The following is a 24257-nucleotide window of genomic DNA, read 5'->3' on the forward strand; positions in this document are numbered from 1 at the left end:
TCTACATGCTCACAACCTGCCAATGTTTAATTTGTCATTTTAGAGCTAGGCCTATAAAAAAGTCCTTAAATTGAACTGTATGCTGTTTTGTTTACTGTTGAGTGGAAAGACAATGTTGCACATTAAGTTAAATCATCTGGGGACCCCCAAAATAATTTGGGGACCCCCCTGGGGGTCCCGACCCACAGGTTGAGAACCACTGCTTTAAAGGACAACTCCACACTAAATAAAATCTAGGCTCATTTTCCTACTTATATTGATTCCAAATGATTGTCCATGCAGTCTATTAGGCAGAAATGCCCCTGTTGTCCAGTTTCCCCAGCAGCCATCATAGGATAGATTGGAGCCCATATGCTTATTGCTTTTACACTATTTGTTGCAGTCTTTTTTTTTTTTTTACGAATATGTTACTAGTTGTCATTACGTCCATGCCTTGGTTGTCCCACTGCAAAATAATAAAATGTACTGTAATTGTTGCTAAGGTATGGCAACTGACTGGTGTCTTGCACGCACACGAGGGGGCGCATACAAGACACCAGTCATGTTGCCATACCTTAGCTTTTTCTGAACTGACGCCACTGGTACTGGCCAATCACAGCGCGTCCCTTCCGGGACAAAACACATAACAGTATAACTTCTGTTTAGCCGTGTGCCAGCTGGTGTGGGACAATGTGTAATGACAAGACAACTAATAACACATTGATTAAAAAAAATAAAAAAAATATTTTTTTGACCACAACAAAATGTAAAGGCAATTGGCTTATGGGCTCCAATCTATGCTATGAGGGCTGCTGGGTTCTGCTGGGGAAACTGGACAACAGGGGCGTTTCTGCCTAAAAGACCCCATGGACAGCCATTTGGGATCAATACCAGTGGGATATGAGCCTAGATGTTATTTAGTCTGGAATTATCCTTTAAGCCTTCTACTACTAGACTGTGACAATTCCTTCTTTAGAGGCTGAAGTGTATAGCCTTATGCTAAAATGTATTTGACTGTATATGCATTTCCCTATTGGATTGTAACATTTGATACTTTCTGTAACCTTCCTTTGTGAAATTGAATTGTAAGACAAAATCAAAGTTAACACTTTAATATATACTATATATATATAAATGCACCATAATACATCTTGCTTTATTCGTTTAATAGCAGACAAACTAATATATATAGGATATGGGGAGGGGTGGGGGGTTATGCCTTGCTGGTACAGACTGTCAACTTGTCAAGTGGAGTAAAGGATTTATTGTAAAGGTAACATCAAGAGACCATACAGCTAACCAGGATAGTCTCAGTCTGTGTATCTATGCCTGTTGGGTTGTTATTATTATTGAGCATTATTTTGTTTAATTTAATAATAATAATAATATTATTAAATTAAACTATATAATAATAATAATAATAATGGCTAATCTGAAAACGTTACTCCTGTTTCTTCCAGCAACCAACAGCAGTATATTTCCATCAACAAATAAAATGTCTTATCAATAAGGTATAACCTTACATAGTGAATGTTTCCACATTTGAATGGCCATAATCAAATTATCTCCAACCGGTATTGCTATTGCTCATGTATGCCAACAGCAAAAAAGCACAACAAATCCAATAACACATTCTTAAGGGAACGTTCAATATCAAACTGGGGTTAAGCCAATAGTCATTATTTCCAATGCTGTTTTACAGTATACAAGCAACAATAAAGGAAATGCAAAAGCAATGCTCTCACACACGCCAACACACACAAAAGGTTTTGCGGATGCACAAATTATGTTATTTTTAATATAGTGTACAAATACATATAGTGTGAAAAAAACAGCCAGACATTGCATTGACAGCAACAATACAGGACGATAAATTCATGTGAAGGTAGACCTGAGAGTGTCTAGAAAGGCTATTATTAGCCGCAACAAGACATGACACCACTGCTCGCTCCTTCTTGAGAAAACATGCGATTAAAGCAAGAATAGGCCCAAAGGTTTAGAGGGAGGATTGTATGTCCAGAATGTCATTCAACTTCTTTACTGCAGAAGCATACATAGCCCTGTAAAAGAAAAAAAGATGACAAAAAATCATTAAAATCCATGCAGACAAATACAAATGACCCAACTATTTTTCATCGTTGGTAAAAAATATATATATATATATATATATTTGACCTGAAAAATTGTGAGAACCACTGCTGTACAGTATAGGACAGTACATACTTCAGTTCAAAGAAAACACTTGGATGTTGGAGTGAACAATCTCGTTCCCTACCTGGGGATGTCTCCGTCTTCATTTGCCGTGATGGCAGAGTGTTTCTGGAGCATCCTGTGCAGAGACAGGGCTGCCCTCTTCAGACCCGCTTTGAACTTCCCCGCTGAAACGTAGTCACACACATCTTATTTTTGACTCACATCTTTTGCAAAGTGATTCAAAAGAGTTTTTTACATGACAATGATGACAGCAACACTTAGGGATGGGACGATATGGAAATGTCATGTGACCAAAGAAATTGCGATATTATCACTGTATCAAGTACGTTATTTCCAGATCCGTTTGACCCATTATGGAGGGTTTAAATGGTACCAGATATACGATTGTGAGTGTTTTTTTATCATGATAAACGATAATAACGATTATCATCCCATCCCTAGCAACACTACGCTGTGAATGCCTTGAACGTTATTGACTGCATTAACCACTTAAAACCCTATATACCACTTTGACAGGTGTACCCCAGGGGTCTATACTAGGTCCCCCTTGCTCCTTACTTCCCTCTACCCCAAATCTCTTTGCTGAAAATAGCAGATCTACAAACACATAAGCTGCAAGCTTGTAGGCTGACTATTTCCTCCTAGAGAAGGGTCGCTAGGGTCCAGATTGTTAACGCGGCATCCATATTGTCACTGGTGGTATCAAAAATAATTGATTCAGCAATGCATTGCATCGAATTCAATTTCAATTCAATGCATGACATAATCGATAATTGAAGCCTAAATATAGCCTAATTATATATAATTATATAACATCATAATTATAATTATAATACTGTATATAATAATGTATACTATAATTCTAAATAAAATATGTTGTTCAGTATATCTGACTGCTTGAATTGACCATGTGCTTAGCAAAGTGTGAAGCATCGCAATGCATCGTAGAATCGAATCCAATCGTTACCCGGTGAGTCATCGGGTTTGAATTGAATCGTGAGGGAAGTGCCAGTACTGTATATGTCCTCCCTCTGAGTATGACACGAGAGTAGACGGCGGTGCGAACACGGTCAATGTAAACTCACTGTGGCTGATGACAGATAAGATGTGAAGGACCGCCACCAATTCAATCAGACTGTCGATGTGGTCCAGGGACGAGTCAATCGTTGTCAAAAAGGCTCTAAAAAAGAGAATAAAAAACCAACAATATAAGCCCACACCCACATTTTGATTTAGGCGTGATTAGGGATGGGACAATATGAAAATGTCATGTCATGATTATCGTGAAAATCAAAATATCCCCAACGTCCATTATCCTTCACGATACGATTATTGTGAGTGTTTTTTAATGCGATAAACGATAATAGCGATTATCGACCCATCCCTAGGTGTGACACTATTCAATGTTATAGACGGCAAAAAATTAGTGCATCTTATTTTTTCTCCTCTGAGCACAACCTTATAGCCGGGGAGCCACAGGCCCTGGAGGACCTGTGATGTCATAACATACTTTTTATTTTTGTTTTTGAGCGGTGGTCACACCGTCTCCTATACGTGGCCATGTGTGTGGGTATGTATGTATGTATGTATGCGTCCATCCGTCCGTGTCTGTATGTAGCCTGCAGTACCTTTTCTGACCACACATGTTAAGGGAGGGGCGCTGTTGTTCAGACTCACATTCACACAAACACACATACACACACACGCGCACGCACACACGCACTCCACCGCTCAGTTTACACGAGTGTGATTTTTTCTATTAATTTGGTCAATAAGGTACACAGAATGAGAGGCCTGCTCTGCCGGAAACGTTACGGAAAAAAATCGACGTCGACGTCACTGTACAGGAAAAGAATACAAAAATAAATCTGCTTTAAGTAAGCATGTGAGGGGTCAAACTAGGGGTTCTTCATGATTCTGAATCCATTGCAAGCATTTGTTTTGCATGAAAAACATTCCTTAGGCTAGATTTCAGCCCCACAAAATTGTGAAAGGTGATGAGTCATCAAAAATCACTATAAAAAAAGATATACAAGATACTGTATACAAGCTCACAGCGAGGCACTTGTAGATCTGTAGATTTTTGAAAAATTGTGAAAATTTGTACACGTTTTTGAATATTTTGACCAGATTCTATAAATCCTTCTTCTAAATCAGTGGTTCTCAAACCTTTTCATGTAAAGGACCCCCGAAATTACATGTTGTATTTGGCCACAGACCCCGATCTCAAAATATGTTGTTCCAGGGACCCCCCAGAAGCAAATATTTGAGTTAGAAATGTTCTTTTAAAAATATATATTCAAAGATTTGCCAAAAAATACAGTATACAGTATGTATGTGTATATCTGCTATTTTTTAATAGTTAAAGCATAAAATAATGGTTAGATTGAACCTGGAGTTACATGGCAGTTACCTGGTGACATCAGGTACTTTGAGGACAGCAGCCAGCAAGACGCGGGACAGAGGACGCAGTTCTTCCACAGTCTCTGGGACCGTTACCCCTTCAGGATGGGAAATCTTTAAAAAGACAGATTGAACATAGGAGGAATATTTTTAAAACAAAGGGAGAAAGCAAGCGATCTGCTTGTTTGTAGAGCCACGTGTGTGGGGGGCTCCCACTGTGTGTACCATCCTGAGAATGTATTTTATTGATCCAAGAATCTACATAAAGCAACTAAGCAAGTCATTATTGTAATTTAAATGCACGCTGCCAATTCAGGTAAAAGAAAATCTATAATGCTAAATATAGTGATATGGAAACACGTAATGCAATTATAATGAGGATTTTTTTAAGCAAAGGGCAGTTTGGAAGCGAGGGGCTTATTTTCAGTGGTGTAACGTGTTGTGTACTTTAGTACTAGCCTGATTTCAGACTCAGCTGAAGCTAGTCTGGCCCCCGGCCCCTTGGGTTTCTGACGCTGCGTCTCAAGTCCTTAAATTAGATCCCATTTCCTACACTTCTTTCATATTTACTTGTATGTTAGTCCCGCCCACTGACAATAGAACGTGCTCAATTTTGAGTATTTCCAATTTTCTATACTTTTACTTCTACTCCACTACATCTCAGAGACAAATATTGTACTTTTACGTCACTACTAGTTACTTTGTAGATTTTTATTGTCAATACAAAACATACATTAACCACTTTCGCCCTATTTAAACTTGTACAAGCTCACACAACACATTAATTAAAGTTAAAGCATGCAACGTGCAGCTTGTAGAACTGCTAGTTTCAAAAGATAAAAAAAAAGTTACTGATTACTTACTTGTGAAAGGGGACATTCTGCATAATGAGTACTTTGTAACACTAATATAATGTTAGGGCTGTCACGATATGACATTTTACATGACGATTAATTGTCACTCAAATAATTGGCGATTAACGATTGAATTGTGTTTTTGTCGTTGACAATTACATTTCTGTTTGGCTTTTAGGCTTTGAAGTTGTACATGGTAGATATGACACATAACCTAAATATACAAAGAAATTACTGACATATTTGACAACTTACTACTTAAAAAATAACTTTGACAGAGCTTGTAGATCTCCTATTTCCACTATTTCGGACATTTTTCAACATTCACGATTATGACGATTATGACAAAATAATTGCGATAATGTCAAATAATCACGATTAGACGATTATGTAATACTTGTGACAGCCCTATATAATGTATGAAATCTTTCACACCTTCTGGAGCACATAATGTCTCTGCACAATGACGACAGCGAAGACAGTGGAGAAGATGTCATTCAGGGGGTTAGAATGCTTTCCCTCAGAGCTCTGCACCACTTGGAGGAAGTCGGCCAGGCCAGGCAGTGCCGAGTCACACAGCTAGAAAACAAAGATGAGAGGATCAACTCTGATGTCATTTCTCTAATACAGGGGTCATCACCATATGTTGGCTTGTGGTGGCCATTTTAGTCAAAATTCCATTTTTGCCAAGGAAATTGAAAATGAGCGGACAATAATATTACCAGAAACCCATAAAGAGAAAGCAACAACAACAATAATAACCAGTAAGACACCTAAGGGCGAAAAGCGACCGAGGTTGCGTCATCTGTCTTGGCCATATATGGATTCTGTGTGGTTCTCCTAACAGGGCACCATCTGGGATACATATATGGAGATTCCTAACAGAATCCCTTTTATGCCCATATATGGAGTATCTGACATCACTGTGATGTCACCTGTTTAAGCCCATATATGGAGATCCCTGCTCTGAGTATCTGACATCACTGTGATGTCACAGTGATGTGTCTGGGGAACCAGTGTCAGGCGTTACCTGTCAAAACGGATGTCTACGGACAAGCTGTGACGGTTCTGATAGTAATAGTAGGCCCAGACATGGCACGACCTCGCCCTTTAGGGCGCAATGTCTTGGCCATCTGTATATCAGGCCAGTTACCCATATATGGAGACCCCTGGTACACATCCATGTACTGTATCTGGAGATATGCTGTGAGAGCCCAAACATACTACTCAGTTATTTGTTATTTGTCTATGACACCAGACATCATACACACAATCCCTTTTATGCCCATACATGGAGATCCCTGTCTGTAGAACCAGCCACACAGATATGGGCTGTCTTGGCCATCTGTCTTGGCCATACATGATTCTGTTAGTGTGGTATGTTGTTGATGTGGCCTCCATATATGGGCATTCCCATATGAAGTCCTGTTAGATAAGGGCTTAATATTGATGACATCAGGGAACTCCATATATGAGCATAAAAGGGATTCTGTTAGTGTGACATCACAGTGAAGCCAGAGCGTGATATCAGAGCGGCAAACCCTTTCTGTCAGAGGGGTTCCCTGACATCACAGTGACATCAGAGCATGATGTCAGAGCAGCAAACCCATAGACCGTAAAAATGTGTATACGGACTAGTATATGGACAAGCTGTGACGGTTCTGAAAGTAAACTGCGACCTATGGTCGCAAAAATACATGCATATAGTGTTTTTCTAGGTACTTAAAGTCGCTTTACAGAAACAAGAATAAAATCAACTTTATTTGGAAAAACGAATTAGCTAATTTCTCCAGGGAAAGAGTGCTGGGCCGGATGGCATACCCCCAGAGGTCTTGAAGAACTGCGACCTAGACAACCTCATCCTAGACTTTTGCAACAATGCTCTACAGCACAACAAGCAACCTGAAATATGGTCTCTGTCTAACATCATCCCGGTGCCTAAAGCTGGAGACCTCACAAAGCCAGACAACTACAGAGGCATCAGCCTGACATGTATTACAGCTAAGGTCTTCAACCGAATGATACTGAACAGGATACGGCATGCCATCGACCCTCACCTGAGAGAAAACCAAAATGGTTTTCGAGAGGAGAGAACAACCGTAGCACAGATCCTGGCATTAAGGAGATTAATAGAGGAGGTGAAAAAGGACAACCTAGCAGCTGTACTGTGCTTCATTGACTTCAAAAAGGCTTTTGATTCTATCCACAGAAGCAAGATGGTGAAGATCCTTGAGGCCTACAATGTCCCTCCCAACATTCTCCGGGCTATCGAGACCATGTACGCAAAAACAAGGGCCAAAGTGGTGACCCCAGATGGCAGCAGTGAGGTGTTTGACATCCGAGCGGGTGTAATGCAAGGAGACACCCTAGCCCCCTACCTCTTCATCATAGTTCTAGATTATGCGCTCAGGAAAGCCATAGGGGGACGAGAACAAGAGCTTGGCTTCACGCTAACACCAAGGAGGTCAAGGCGGCATCCCGCAGTAGTTCTGACAGACCTGGACTATGCGGACGACATCAGCCTGCTCTCCGACAGCATGGAACAAGCACAAGAACTCCTGAACAGGGTGGAGATAGAGTGTGCCAAAGTTGGTCTCAGGCTAAATGCTAAGAAAACTGAGGTTATCACCTATAACCTACCTGATCACTCACCTCTGACAACAACAGAAGGAGCTGTGTTGAAGGAAGTCAAGGACTTCAAGTACCTGGGCGCATGGGTCGACTCAACTGAGAAAGACCTTAAAGTAAGGAAGGCACTCGCTTGGAGGGCCCTGAACGGCATGAACAGTGTATGGAACTCTAACCTCCCCCGCCAAATCAAACTTAGCTTCTTCTTTGCAACGGTGGAGTCTGTTCTCCTCTATGGCAGTGAATGCTGGACCCTGAAGCCAACCCTGCAGAAGTCTCTAGACGGGTGCTACACTAGAATGTTGCGTGCAGTACTCAACATCAACAGGAGTGCACATGTTACAAACAGGAGCCTGTATGAGGGAATACCAAAGGTAAGCGAGAAAATTGCCACCAGAAGAATGAGACTAGCAGGACACTGCCAAAGACACCAGGAGCTTCCAGCCAGCAAATTGGTACTGTGGGAGCCAACACATGGGCACCGGTCGCGAGGACGTCCCACAAAAACATACGTGGACGTACTCAAGGTAGACGTAGGGACACAGAACACCAATGAGCTGGCCAGATGTATGGAGAACCGAGATGACTGGAAACAACGATGGAGGGCTCGTCTGAGGACGACCTAGATAGAATTTCTCCAAAAAATAAAAACAAAAAAACAAATTTCTCTTTTGGGTCTGGAGCTAAAAAGAAGCCCCTGGGTTAGCACACCTCTTTCCCCACTTCCGGGTCCTTCCTGAGACGGCTAGCGAGCATCTCCATGATCTTCTGGAAGATCTTGGCCACCACCCTCAGAGTGACGGCCGCAGGGTCCTCCTCCTCGGAGGCCTCAGGGACATCGGTCCTGGCCACCTCCTTCAGGACAGACAGCAGCAGGGACACGCACAGGAAGCCTTTCTCTGGAACAGTGGTGGGAAAAGTACGCACATATTTTACTTAAGTAAAAGTATCAATACTGCAATATAGAAATACTCTGTTACAAGTCAAATTCCGGAATTCCGGAGTAAAAGTATGATAGCGTTGGCATCAAAATGTACTTAAAGTACCAAAAGTAAAAGTTTTCAAACAGCCTAGGTATAAAATTGACCGAATTCACCTTACGCAACTTCCTGGCGCTGACGTCACGGTAGAAGGGGAAAAACTACTAATATCCCATAGAGTTAACACAGAAATCGCAAATTTAATGCAATTTCCGAATAGTAATGTATAAAATACGGCTAGCATGATCAAGAACACAAGATAGTAAAAGGCACAAAGCGGTATAATTTACTTTACCGTTCGAAATAATGATTTGTTGGCTTTAAGTCCAGCTATTTCTATGTTATTTTACCCTCCAAAGCTGACGTCAGCACCAGGAGGTTGCTGAGAAATTCGCTGAGTGCGCATGCGTGGGCGGGCTGTGAATAGGGTCTATAGGGCTAAAGTGGTTTGATTGATTGATTGAAGACTTTACTAGAAGTTTGCATAGGAAAAGGTACAGTTTCATGACGGTACAGTTCACTGGTACAAGGTCTACTAAAAGGAGATCCATGAAAAGACTAAGCTTATTTCCACTGGAAACCATTAAAGTATCTCATATAACATTGAATGACAGACAAATAGAACACAGTACTATGCAGTAGATATGTAAAGAAAAACAAAAAAGAAGACAGTAAGTCTAAAACAAACAGTATATACAAAGAAGGGGCAGGGGAGGGTAGGGTTGGGCTAGGTTCATTTTTTACCAGTTGCGAACGGCTGCTGCCTGTAAGTGGTTTTTCAGGGCAATTTTAAAAGATGCTAGTGATCCACACTCCTTTATGGCCTTCGGTAAGGCTTTCCACATTTTGGTGGTATAGCAGAAAAAAGAGTTTGACCCTTTGTTGGTTTTGACTCTGGGTTGAAAGTGATCTGTGGCGCTGCCTCTGGTGTTGTAATTATGGACATCCTTAATGTTTATAAAGTATTTTGACAGGTACTTGGGTATCATAGTGGTGTAGTGTATCTTGTACACCAGGCCCATTGTAAGTTGTTGTACTCTGTCATCTACTCTGAGCCACCCCACTCTTAACTGGTGAGTGGTTATTGTATGTTTATATAATTTATACCTGCAAAGGTATTAGGTAACTAAGGTTTTCAAATAACTGTAGTGTAGTAAAAGTACAATATTTGGATCCGAGATGTAGTGTAGTAGAAGTATCGGAAAAAAGTACAAATACCTCAAAATTGTACTTAAGTACAGTACTTAAGTAAATGTACTTAGTTACTTTACACCGCTGCTCTGGAAACACACATCATGAACCCCTTTTCAATTCAGACTTTTATTTTATAAGACGATACTCAGTCTCATAGAGCTTGTACTGTAGATCTCATTGCTTCATAGCAATATCTGATACCAGTTTTACTTTTTGAGTTTCTTTGTCAAGAAATTCAGCTCAAAAGAACTGAGACACAGCTACTGTTCCCCAATTCAAGCCATTTTTCATCTGGAGGCCAAAGACTTGCTGATCAAGAAGACACCTACCTGACTGAAGGATGCCTGAGCACAAGTGGAGGATTTGAAACTTCAACTCTTCGTCCCCTAAAACCAGGATGGCGTCTCGGCCGACCGCTACAAAGATCTGGTAGAAATTGTACAGAGGTACATTACATATCACAGTAATCTTACAGGGAAAAGGCTTCTTTTTTAGTTTTTGCCAAAAATGTCTATGCAGGAAAAACTATTCAAAAAGGGAACTCTGATAATACAATCAAAGAAGAGACCTGCACACTGTCAAGAAGTTGCAAAAAAGAAAAGTCGTTTTATTTCGACATTTAGCTTAACAAAATGAACTGCTCACATCCACCGCTCACTTCAAACTGTATTTGATTTTTATATACAGTACTGTGTTTAAACAGTTTAGTTTAGGGCAGGCATTGGCGAGGAGAGTAGGGATGGGATGATATGAAAATGACATGTCACGATTATTGCACTTAACAATATTATCATGATAAACAATATTATCATGATAATCAAAATATGCTTAAAATGCCACTTTTGCAAACCACTTGAATTCCCAGCATCCCTATTCTGGGGGTTGTGAGCTTGTAGATCGTCATTTTTTGGAAATCGGTTATGTAGAGAGACCAAATGCTCTTTACAGGTCTGTTATAGAGGGTATAGAGGGTTTTAAGTGGCACAGAATTTGCAGCTGAACAAAAACAAATTCTTCCTACGTAGTGTATGAGGGAGGACAATGTCACGATAAATTAAAATCTCCACAAGACGATTATCGTGGCTGTATTTTTTATCACAATAAACGAGAAATATGATTATCGTTACATCCCTCAAGGAGATTTGCTGATTGATTGTTGAGCAATAAAGACAAACTTTTTTTAACTCCAAAAGTTGGCTTTGAAAATAAAAAGGTTTTTCGGGTGAACTTGACTGGCTGTATAAATTTAGAGGTGTCCAGCTGTGATAATATATCTGCACCATTTCTACACAACAATCAATCACAACAATCATCTGAACAGTTTGGCTGGCTTTTGAAAAGCGTTGAATACCATATTGATTTGTTAGCAGCGCATATAGATTCATACAATCAATCTCAAGTGGTGCAAGAAACTGAAGAGAGTTGTTGAAAAGAAATTACATGTCCTTACGTGTGGTCTGGAGTTTATGCTATGGACATATTCTATAATCTATACAGGGTTTAGAATATGTGTATTCAGGGTATCTGCACATGCGTTGTGAGCATGTAAATCGGCTATTTTCACAATGGAACAGACTCTCAGAATTCCAAGTGCTTGTCAGGTTGGGGAGGGTCCCCAGTTCAAATATAATTATTTGGGTGAGGGAGGGTTTGCCCCATGAAAAGGTTGAAAACCACTGCCCTACAGGATAATACAGTGGTTCTCAAAGTGAATTTCAGGGACTCTCTAGGTTCCTTTATGCTTTATGGGAGTCTAAATTGACCCTTACAAGTCTGTAACTTTGACAGTGTACATTAGATTTGAACACTGTCAAAGTGAACCAATTTACTGCCCCAACACATCCACACCCGAGAAACCAGTGAATTTAATTTGATTTAATTTATATAAAACAATAAAAAATCGGATCGCCGATCAGCCTTTCTTAAGTGCTCCAAACACAGTGCTTCCGGTTTGGGACCGGAAACAGAAACGGATAACCTTTTTGGGAGGCCGGGACAACACTCTCCCCTGCGCTTACTTCATTGTTACCCAACACTGCACCTCGTGCAGGAACACTAGCATGGATTAAACTGGGAAACTTTTGGTTGCGTGCGTGCACGCGGATCGTGCACGATGGACACGCACGTTAAAAGGTACGAAAATCGCAGCAGACAACCCCGAAAGTCGCAGTTTTTTAATGGCAGTAATTAATGAGTTATGGGGAGACCTTCAAATTTCAAAGTTTGAGAACCACTGGGATAGTAAATAGAACTCGCCTCCACTATCTGCCTGGCCAGGTCCAGCTGGGTGTCTGGCTCAGTGTCGTCTCCCTCGGTGTGGCGAGCCAGGAAGGGCAGCACCCTCTCCGTCACCCACGATGCCATGTGCTCCACGGACTGCAGGTAGTCACGACCCTCTGACACCTGAAGGCACAAACAAAGAACTTTTGTGCTCAGTGTAGTGAGTGCAGTGGGTGGTGACGTTGTACGGTGCACTCAGTGTGGCTTATTTTCGAACGACCAGTTGAAACCCTAAAACCTTGGCTAGCTTAGCTTTCTCTTACAACAGTTCTATTGACAGTAAATGCTTGTTAAGTTATGTTGCTATGAAATACATTTTAATTCACAACATTTTCTCAACTTTTACACATTGATGCGTGTGAAACTAATAACTATCAAGCCTAAACGACCAATTAAGCCGCAAATGCTGCATTTTGCTATCATTTCCTCCATTGTTCAGCGCTGAGATGCGCTCGAGACCACGGCCATGAAAACCTACCAATCAAAACACTGCACCGACGCACCACATGGGAGCGTGACGCTGTTACTACATGTCATCTTTTTGACACCCAACTCTAACCCTCACCTCCGTGGAGTGAGTCGCTAACCCTCCGGTCAAAATGATGGTCGTTCGAAAGAGCGTGATTTCCCCGCACCACACTGCCAAACCTCTTCTGAGTAGAGTCGTTCAGTGCACGCACTCAGCACATCCGGGTGCGCAGCGCACTGGAGTTCCAAACGACACCGCACAAAGTGCATCGAATAAACAAACGACAACATGGCACACCAGTGTGTTGAGTGCACATTTCCGAACGCACCCTAAGTATGCCTGGTTGTCAGGTGGGTGGTGACCCAGGTGAAGTTAGCCACACAAACAGTGTTGTGTGGTAAAAAAAAAGAGTGGATGATTTTATGATGTCATTAAATCGGTGTATTTCAATTGGGCCTTTTGACTCAGAGGATTTCAGCTTTCAGGAAGTAACCAAAAATACACAGGGAAGATATATTTGCATATTATAACCACACCGGGGGGTCTTTTAGAGTAATGTTAACTCCATAGACACATACAAAACAGAAGTAGTACATAACTATGGCAAAACCACTTTTAACCACTTTAATTGGGGATGATAGTGGTTAAAACATAATTTCAACCACTTTGTTGCCACGCCATTATGTTATCCTTTGGCTATTCAAAGATAGCAGCTATAAAATCTCATAGCGAGTGACCTCGTGCCGAGCTATGAGCTTGTAGATCTGCAATTTTGTAAAGATCTTGAAAATCTGTGCTTATCTTTGAATATATATATATTTTTTAAACAAACATTTTTAACTAAATTCTTACTTTAAAATAGTAATGCTAATGACTGTAAATGTCTGTAAAATGTCTGCAATTAGTGTAAATTAATGTAAATGTCACTCTTGAATGTCTATTCTTTCTCCTGTCATGTACAGGTTTTTGTGCGGTGCCAACCACTCCAATAAGTGACTTTGTGTGTACAGTATGTCCATGTGTTTTTCCAAGTGTTTTCCCATGGTATCATACTGATATAGTCTATCATCATCATCAGCAGCAGCAGCACCGCTCACTTCACACTGGTGTGATTTTTCTCCCGTTGCTATGCCAATTGATTCCTTCCTACACACATTTGTGTATCGTCTCAGCTGTGGTATCCTACTGACTCACCTGTCACCTGTCAGCGAGGAGTCCCCACCGGGAGAACGTAGTGCCTTCGTCCTACTCTGCTCCACCCTTTGCTGACATGCACCGCCCCAGTGGGCAGAGACTTTACCACTGTGTTACCAACAACCCACATCCTGGACCTCGCCTGAACTAAAACTAAAAAGCCATATATAGTCTGACATCATACACAACAAAAACATTTGTTGCCATGCGTGCCTATCAACAACGACCCTAACCCTGAAATAGCTGATCTACAAGCATACGTGTCACGGCCCAACGTTGAGAAGTAGTGATTAATACTAACAGCAAGCTAACACCGTGATCTTATGTATGGAGATCCAAATGTATTAGACACAAGATATTAGCCAAAAGAAATTGGCTTTTGGCTATACAAGGAGATATGCACGTGTGTCGTGTTTGCACCGCTCACTTCGCACTGGTGCGATTTTTATAACTGAATTTTATACAGGAAGACAATTGAGGTTCGATTGTGTTGAAACTTTATCTCAGTAAATGGCATGGAATGGAACTCTTGTCATATTTGGGCATGGCTGACATAGATAGTGACAACGTAATTATGATGTGAGCTTTGAATCAGCTCGGCTTAAAATAAGACTGCACAAACAAAGTGAATGACACACATGGAGAGAGACATCAAGGAAGCCTTTACCACTTACAAGAGGAACTTTTTTGGCAGACATCCATATGCTTGAAATCCACCTGGTAATTTCCCTGTAACTAATTCTGGATTGTAAGGACACGCATCATTAGTTACATTCTTGGGCCATTACAGCCACTAGCAGCAGCTTTGACGATGAACCCACTGTTCCCGACAACACACCAGCAACAAGGAAACTAGTAGTAGTAGTAGTAGTACAATCTACCAAGACTTTAACGCAATCTGAAGTAAAGAGACATCAGCTTGACCAAGGAAAGAAAACTCACATCTGTAAACAATGCAGCAAGGGTTTTGGTCAATTAGGTCACCTGAAGGCACACCTGCGTATCCACACTGGAGAAAAACCTTTCCATTGTAAACAATGCGGCAAGAGTTTCACTGACTTGAGTACTCTGAAGGCCAGAGGTGGAAAAAGTACTCAAATGTTTTACTTAAATAAAGTATCAATACTGCACTGTAGATGTACTCCATTACAAGTAAAAGTCCAGAATTCAAAATGAACTTGAGTAAAAGTATGAAAGTGTTGGCATCAAAATGTACTAAAAGTACCAAAAGTAAGTACAGTAAGTATCCTCAATAACCCCCAAAACCACTCCAATATTGTTCAAATCGGCCAATCAGTTTTTGACAAATTTTTCATTATTATAGGTGATTATGCTAATTAAAGCTAATTATGCTAATTATGAAAATTGCCCAACATATGCAAGTTAGCATCCGGCAGTTTCTAACTGCTGGGGACACATACTCAACATTTCTAACATAAAACTTTAGGGTACTCAAAATGTCCGGGTTCACTTTCTGGCTACTAGACTAAGTAACTAGTAACTAACTTTAGTTTCAAATAATTGTAGTGGAGTAAAATTTCAATATAATTTCACCTGAGATGATGTAGAGGAGTAGAAGAAATACTCAAGTAAAGCACAAATACTGCAACATTGTACTTAAAGCTTTACTATGTAACTTTTTTTATAAAACAAATCTTAAAATTCTCCTAACTATTAAATCACAAAAGTTTTAGAAGATCCGCTCCGTGAATTTCAGCCTGTAAAGCCTTCTCTATATATGTAAACTGCGATCCTTGCCGGGGACCGGATTTAGCGGCAAAATTGCGTCATCACACTACCGGCCAATCACAGCGAGGGTTATACAACGGCCGGCCAATCACAGCGCATCTTGAAGTGGGGTCGCTATGGCGGCCATATTTGTTGTCGCCCGTTTGTACCATCCCGTCTCTAGGTAATTTCGCCTACCAGGCAGGGTGAAGGAGTCCGTATCTCTGGAATTACTGAACGCACAGGAACAAGGGACCCCTCTAAAGATAGATCTCAGCGAGGTGGAGGCAGACGCGGGGGTCTGAAGGTACGAAAAACGGCCGAAAGACGCGGACGCGACCGCGGTTTGCTATAGGGCTAATGACCACTAGTTTGGGGGGGGGGGGGTCCCTGGAACTAAATATTTTGAGATGGGGGTCCGTGGCCAAATAAATATAGTTTTGGAGGTCCTTCACATGAAAAGGTTTGAGAACCACTGACATAGTAGTCACTCAAGGACAGGCTAACTGAGCTCCATTTAAGTGAAAAGGACCTTTTCTGTGACGATGGCTAGCCAGATTGCTGACACAAAAACATAGGTTTTTCAAAAAGTCTTAGGAGTCTTATAGAATCGGGTCAAAATTCTAATTTTCACTATTTTTCAAAAATAGCAGATCTACAAGCTTGCAGCCAGTTCCGCACTGTAAACAGTGCAATAAGACTTTCACCTGGTTATAGGTAGCCTGAAGATACACCAGCGTATCCACACTGTAGAAAAACCTTTCTATTGTAAACAGTGTGAGAAGAGTTACAGACAGTTACATCACCTGAAAAATCACACGGGGGAAAACCTTTCGACTGTAAACAGTGTGACAAGAATTTCAGTGAGTTAGACAGGGAACACAAAACAGCAATTCGTACCAATAATCTCAATTACCCGGTGGCAGTCCATTATCACTAAAAAGATAATGGGAGTGCTGTAGCTATAGAAGCCATCCCCAGTGATGGCAGAGGAGGCGATAGACGTAAATGGTTGCTCCAAAGGGAAACCTTTTGGATAGTCACTTTAAAAACTAGTTTTCCCAGGCTTAAATGATGAGGTTGATATCCTGGCATTTCTCTGATATTTGTTTTTTTGTTTTGTTTTTTGTTTAATCATTGGGCCCAATGAATAAATATTTTTTGCACAGTGCAAACAAGGTTTTTGTTTTTCCCCAATATGTTACTTTTTATTTTTATTTATTTCTAATTAGTGTGGTTGCCTGACAGGGCAACACACTGTAGTCCTGGGGAAACTTCATTTTCACAACTAGATAAACTTTTTTGTGAATCAGATGCAATTGGAAATTGAAGGAAAAACAATTGAGGAGTGGTGTTAGCTGGAGGAATGTGTGTGTATGTGGGTTAAAGTGGGTGGAGGTGGAGGAATGTGTGTGTATGTGGGTGAAAGTGGGTGGAGGTGGAGGAATGTGTGTGTATGTGGGTTAAAGTGGGTGGAGGTGGAGGAATGTGTGTGTATGTGGGTGAAAGTGGGTGGAGGTGGAGGAATGTGTGTGTATGTGGGTTAAAGTGGGTGGAGGTGGAGGAATGTGTGTGTATGTGGGTTAAAGTGGGTGGAGGTGGAGGAATGTGTGTGTATGTGGGTGAAAGTGGGTGGAGGTGGATGAAAGTGGGTGGAGGTGGATGAAAGTGGGTGGAGGTGGTTGAAAGAGGTTAGAGGTGGGTTAAAGTGGGTTGAGCTTCACATGACAGTTAACTTGCTGCAGAATATAGTCACGGCAACCACACTTGCAATTTCCAATTGCATCTTTCTAGTTGTTTATTTGGTATTGGTCACTTTTGGTGTAGCCTTGTTTTCCTTTAATTTGTTTATTTGATCTGTTTGGGCATTTAATTATGTGTGCAACCTTGAATTAATGATGACATCATATTGCAGATTGGCTATTTAAGTGGCTGTTTGTTAGACCCTGACGAAGACCTAGAAGGCCGAAACGCGTTGGTCAACTTGTAAAATAAATCTAATATTTTTTCACTAAAGATGGAGTGCCTTGGAATTCCTTTCTCTATAAGTCTGCTGTATACCCCTTTGGAATTTAGCAGTACTTCTTTGGAACATTTTTTGTTCAAGAATTTCAGTGAGTTAGACAACCTACAGAGACACCAGCGTATTCACACGGAAGAAACACCTTTCTGCTGTAAATAGTGTGACAGGAACTTGAGTCGGCTCGACACTCTAAAGACACAAGGGGTATAAAGTACCGAACCACCCCATACCAAATGAACCAATTGTTTTTTGAGCGGTGCTAGCCATTTCAGTACGTCACTTTGGGTTTACAGGGGTCTTCAACGTTTACAGGCCAAGGACCCCTTAGCTGAGAGAGAGATGAAGCAGGGACCCCCACAACGTACCTTTTCGTAGATTCAATATGGTTTCATCGTTTGATGGCACAATCATCAGTGTATTTTGGATTCATATAAATTTGTGTTTTCAGATATTTAACCACTTGAACTGTCAATACTTAGTAAACTTGACCTTTCACTCTGTAATTAGTGTGCTCTTTTTTCCCCTCTTTTTTACACCAAACAGCCAATGAGGGACCAGCATTCCTGGTGATGCCAGTAGTGATGGCACTGTCTTCGCCAGTGGTGATGCCAGTGGTGCCAGAGGTGAGCGCACCTCATGGCGCGCTCAGCTGGCGCACAAGTAGGCCATGTATGGCCTACTTTTGCACACTGCACAAGGCGCAAGTTGGCACCTTCTAGTTCTAGTTTTCTTTTGTAGTGTAAAATAGGATGGATTATTTTGTGCACAGACAGAGGAATGTAAAGGGAGTTAACTCACGTTATGCTGCAGATGAATGCTGAGGCGGCCGTGGAGTGTTAAGGCTTTCAGTGCCGTCTCTACAGTGGGATGACCAGGATCCGTCTCCATGGAGCTGAGATGAGCATACAGCACCGACTGTTGAAACAAACATCAGTTCATCTCCTATAAGCATGCCTGATTATAACAGCAGGGGGGGGGGGGGGGGAGTAAATACTTACTTACGCACGTGTGTCTATACAATATATCAGACACATAATACATACATACTGTATACAGTAGCAGCGTTTGCCCGGGACCTAAACTAGTGAAAACAGCAGATCTACAAGCTCACAACACAACGCGTCGTGAGCTTGTAGATCAGCTATTTTCACTACCTCTTAAACATTTGTGTTTTTTTTTGGGGGGGGGGGGGGGGGGGGCTCTATAGCAGGACTGATGAAATGAAATGGTAATGAATGGTAAACAGACATACCCTCCAAGCCTCAAGGACTTTGTGGAGCTGCTTTAGTGGTCCCGGGTTCAGAAGCAGAGCCTCCCGCGTGGACTTACGACTCAGCAGATACTCCAGGTACCCTAGCGCCAACTCTGGCTTGGCCTCCTCCGGCTCCTGGATTCGCACTGTACGCTGGTGATCATCTCTGCCCTGTAGTTCGATAGGAAGACAACTTTAAAGACCTAGTGAAATGAAAAATCGCACCATGGTATCAAACACGACACTGCAATTGTGCATATCTCCTTGCTATGGGCTGTTCTGACTATTTCAGTAACTGCAAGGGCGCCTGCGCAAATCAGTGTTGATAGGTACTCATACAGTGTGTATTATGTAAGACTAGAGGCCTGGTCAGACTATATACTGTTAGGTTTTGTATGCTTTTAGTTGAAGTTCAGGGTAAGTCCAGGATGTGGGGTTGGTCAGACTTTCCCTGGTTTTGGGCTGGTGTTGGCAGGGTGCCGCCTGAGACCTGGGACAGTGACCACAATGTGTTAGTGTGGTTACTGTCCTGGGTCCTGGGTGGCCAGCGCCGGTTTAAAATTCAGGCAATGTCCAGGATGAAATGTAGATCCGCGCTAATTTATTAGGCTAGTTTTTTACTTGTATGTGAAAAAACAAATCTCGTGCTAAAATGAATTTTGGCTAACACGAAGTGAAACATATGGGCTATTCTTGGAGGATTTGCCTCGATATGTGGGCTTTTTGAGACATAGGTAACCTCCTCCATCTTTGCCTCTGGTTACCCATACTTGTGCAACTTCCTGCTACTCAGATTCTGGCTGGGCTGACCAGAGATATAATGGTTTCTTCCCAGAAGTTCTTCTCGCCCCCCTAGTGGTGAAAAAAAACAAAAACTCTGGGAACTCAGATTACATATGGGCATACCCAGCACACACATTAAGGACAGACTACTTATAGTCGGGGGATATCTTTAGAAATAGTGTCAAATCCTGGAATAAATTCCTTACCAAAAAAAATCTTCACCAATGTGTTTGTAAAGGTGTCTAGTAACACATCTCACAAAGACTGAAATTCAGTTTCCCTACTAAAATCTTTGACAGCTAGGATAATTCTGGGTCTCATTCACTCACTATACACTATACTATAGGCATAGGGGAAAAAAATCACTCCCAAAACATATGCTTTAAGTGGGATGTGAGTGGTCTAACTAGGTGTTTTTAATTATTCTGAATCCATTGCAAGCATTTGTCTTGCACCAAAAACATTCCTTGGGCTAGAAATGGACCCCCATACCACTGTGAAAAGTGATGACTCATCACTAAACTTTTAGCCCAATGAATGTTTTTTTTTGTGCAAAACAAATAAACAACAAACAGAATAATTGAAAACACCTAGTTAGACCACTCACATCCACCTTAAAGCATATTTTTGGGGAGTGATTTTTTCCCCTATAGTATAGAATTCGTGCGTAAGGCGGAGTTAGGGAGGAGTTTCGCTCCAGATGACGTATTTCCCGTCGCCATCCTCGAGGGACGTCACTTATAATAATAATAAGTGCACTACAACGTTTACACAACCTCCATGACGATCCTATTACTGTATGTATTGAGATAGATTGTTGTAGGCTACAACAGTTGTCATCAAAATAAACCATATCAAAGTGTGCGGGACATTTCTCTCTCAAAATAACAACTTTTCTAGTGTTATTTCTTATCCTGGTAAACATCATGGGTCTGTCTGACAGACAGCGTTCCTTGTTCAGCCAAGACAGCCATGTCAGATATATTTTGTTTGCTCAATCTCATTGTAGGCTATATCCTATAATATATTCAATAGATATATTTTTATGACAGATTTACTGGCCTCAACCTCCCGTGTAATATGTATTAGCCTAGACACTTCAGCCAACTCTGCTACTTTACGCAGATCATCTGAGAGAGAACATTGTGGTCAAGCAAGGATCACTTTGTATTGAGAGAGAGAGGTGCGCTTTCTCTAATTATCCAACAGAAGAGAGAGAGAGAGAAATGGTCAAGCCTATAATATATTAAATAGAAATATATTTGTTATGCCAAATTACAAAACCAAACCCGAGTGGCCCCGTAATGGTCTTGTCCAGTTCCGTCCCGTTCTGATTCCTTTTTTTTTTCTGAGACCTGTGACATTGTCCTGAAATCCGTTTATTTCCGAGGTTCAGAGAGACCCGAGCATTTAGCTTATTATTAGGCTATTAAAAGTCCATGCGTGCCTCTGCCTTTCATGTGGTGAGGTCTACTCAATCTAACATACTGTCTGCAGCTGTGTGAACTGATTGACAGGCACTGTCAGAAGTCAGAGCGGTGTAAACTTTATCATGTAATGTAGACTATTATTGTCCAATGCTGCTGGTTGGTTGCCTAGGAATCTATAATATTAACATTGAAACAAAAGCCAGGGAGAAAGGAATGCTTTTAGGCTATTTTCTATCTACAGAGGTAAGTCATTTTCTGTTTGTTTAGTTGTAGGCTAGAAAGAGAGAGAGAGAGAAAGAGAGAGAGAGAAATGGTCGAGTGAGCTTCACTTTGTATTGTAAGTAAGATGGACCTGTGTTGCATTGCCGATTAAAATATAATCTCTTTAGGCCTAAGCCTATTTATTAAACCACAATCGAATGTTGTTTACTTGCATAATTTTAATTGTAGACTATTTTATATTTAGTCACTGGAAAATGTTTCAACATCTTGTGACAACTCTTGTTGTCATTTTTCTTTCTCCAGTCGCCCTGTTGCTCCGTTTTGTCTTTGGTTAATTGAATTAATTGTTTTGTATTATATAGCCTACCTGCTAGGCCATCTGTTATTTGATTGATTGAATACTTTAGTCAGTACACATGTACACAAATGTACACAGCCAGCCTACACACCACCTCACCGACAAGAAGCAACTACAGCTTTTTTTTTTTTTTTTTAAACTGGTCCCCCTCAGCAATGGCGCTGGTTTTGTAGGCCGATAACTCCAAATCGGCCTACAAAACGTCATACGCACGTTCCCCATAGTGTATAGTGAGTGAATGACACAGAATTACCCTAGCTGTCAAAGATTTTCCTAGGGAAACTGAATTTCAGTCTTTGTGAGATGTGTTACTAGACACCTTTACAAACACATTGGTGAAGAAATGTTTTGGTAAGGAATTTATTCCAGGACTTTTTAAGATATCCCCCGACTATTAATATACATGAACCTTGATTACATTCACCTGTTTGATTCCCATTGCTGCATGTTCCTACAAACACAGCTGATTTTCATTACAGAGCTACTCCGTTTTGAATCTCATTCAAGTGGACATCCAGACTGTGTATTACTCATTGTAAACTTAATCAGCACACTCAAATATATAATGTATCTGAAAACATTAAAAGGTTAGAATATTAAGCAACTTTGTAACAAACATTTTGCACAAGTGGCCGACTGGCTGTCTCTTTCTGGCTGCGCCTGCAGGACAGTGCAGGCTACAAAAAAAATAACATTAGGCACCACATGAGAAACACACAGGCTTCTGTTTCAGACTGATACTTCAAAATAAAATGACCGAAAAAGCCACTTCAGCAGGACTTTAAGCCATTAAAACCAGGAAAGCATCCGTGTCATTTCAGATATTAGGTATACAAGTAATACAACATACAGTAATAATCTTGGAGGTCCATGGCACGAAAAGTTTGAGAACTACTGATTTAGAAAGGCACTCATAGAATGCCTTCTGAATGGGTAGTCTAAATGGGATAAGCCACTGAGATGTGTGCTTGGATAAAACTGGAGGTTATCTGAAGGACAAGCGAGTGTCTCACCAGGCTGATCTGTCTTGCTCGCAACGTGAACAAGAGGTGAGCCTGTTTTAAATGATGAGCAATGGCTGTGTCAGCCCAATACGTTAGCCGGGACCATTCCTACCCCCAATCCTAGTGGGATAAAATCCAACCAAACATAATTAAAAGTTTCTGATGAGGTCACTCAGGTAGCATAGTCTGGATGGGAACACTTCATCAAACTCAGAGAAGCATTTAAGTCCACCATTTTACTTTTCAAGCTCATTTTAATAGATTTTTTTGTTTTATTTCGATAGCACAGTAAAAGAAAGGAAAGCAAAGGGCAGAGAAGGGATAACATGAAGTAAAGTAAAGTAAAGTTTGGACACAGCTTCTCACACTTTGAATGAGAGCTGTCTCAGGGACATTTCAAACTATAGCAATGCTGTGCTTCCATGTCAAATATAGAAGAGGATGCATCAAACTCTGTGACTTGTTTGTTTGATACAAAGATGTGTTGGTTATTATGGCATTAATATTGATAAGTATCACAGAGTTCCCCAACAAAGAAGATGGCTGTGAAAATGAATACATCTTTGAAAGTGAATACATCTTTGAAAAGGAATACATTTTTGAATGAATACCCCAGACGCCAGTAAATGTAAGGACTTTTAAGACCTTTCTAATACCACAAAGAACAGCCTGAAAAGGTTGAAAACCACTGCGTTCATCTGCTGAGCTGCTGGCTTCATGCCAGCCTATTTTGTGGAGAACACATAGATAAGTAGATAAGCAAAAGTATAGCCCTTTAACTCCAGAAGAGTCAAATCGAGCTGAAGGTTTTGTGCCAACTCACCGCCGTCTTGTTGGACAGGGCTTTAGCGAGCCACTCGGTGAGGAGTTCGATGACGTCACGGGCCTGTCCCCAGCCGCACACACAGTCTATGATGTGGCTGTAATCGGACGGCGCGGCGTCACACTTCATCCTCCTCAACCTGGACAAGACTCCACAGCTGGAGACAGGTGTGGGGTTATGTCGACAAGGTCACAAGAAAGCAGAAACTTAATACAACTCTGTTTAGCTTCAGTGAATTTTTGTTTTGTTTTAGTCAAGCTTTAATTTACTAAATATAACATTTTGGTCGACTAAATCTACAGTTGACTTATGTGGTCTATGACGTCAAGACATCTATGATGTCAGTCATCTCCATATTTGGGAAACATTTTTTTTCCCCCTATTCAAGTCAACGGAGAAGATTAATTCACTAATAAATGTATATAAATTAAACTATATA

General features: G+C 41.1%; 1 protein-coding gene across 1 annotated transcript in view; it reads right to left on the bottom strand.

The window, feature by feature from the left end:
• Positions 1-1903: 1903 nt before the first annotated feature.
• The window catches only part of ncapg2 (non-SMC condensin II complex, subunit G2), a 50126-nt gene continuing 27772 nt past the window's right edge, over positions 1904-24257 (bottom strand). The window contains exons 17-27 of the mRNA XM_080751764.1: positions 23819-23975; positions 19199-19369; positions 18745-18861; positions 12509-12655; positions 10582-10678; positions 8790-8977; positions 5886-6029; positions 4607-4710; positions 3279-3373; positions 2255-2357; positions 1904-2039 (exon numbers count right to left, since the gene is read on the bottom strand). Coding sequence (XP_080607890.1) covers positions 1976-2039; positions 2255-2357; positions 3279-3373; positions 4607-4710; positions 5886-6029; positions 8790-8977; positions 10582-10678; positions 12509-12655; positions 18745-18861; positions 19199-19369; positions 23819-23975 — 1387 coding nt within the window. The 3' untranslated portion in view covers positions 1904-1975. The remainder of the gene's footprint in view (positions 2040-2254; positions 2358-3278; positions 3374-4606; positions 4711-5885; positions 6030-8789; positions 8978-10581; positions 10679-12508; positions 12656-18744; positions 18862-19198; positions 19370-23818; positions 23976-24257) is intronic.

Source organism: Nannobrachium achirus (genome assembly GCF_963921795.1).
Source record: "Nannobrachium achirus genome assembly, chromosome: 21".
Classification (NCBI taxonomy): Eukaryota; Metazoa; Chordata; class Actinopteri; order Myctophiformes; family Myctophidae; genus Nannobrachium; species Nannobrachium achirus.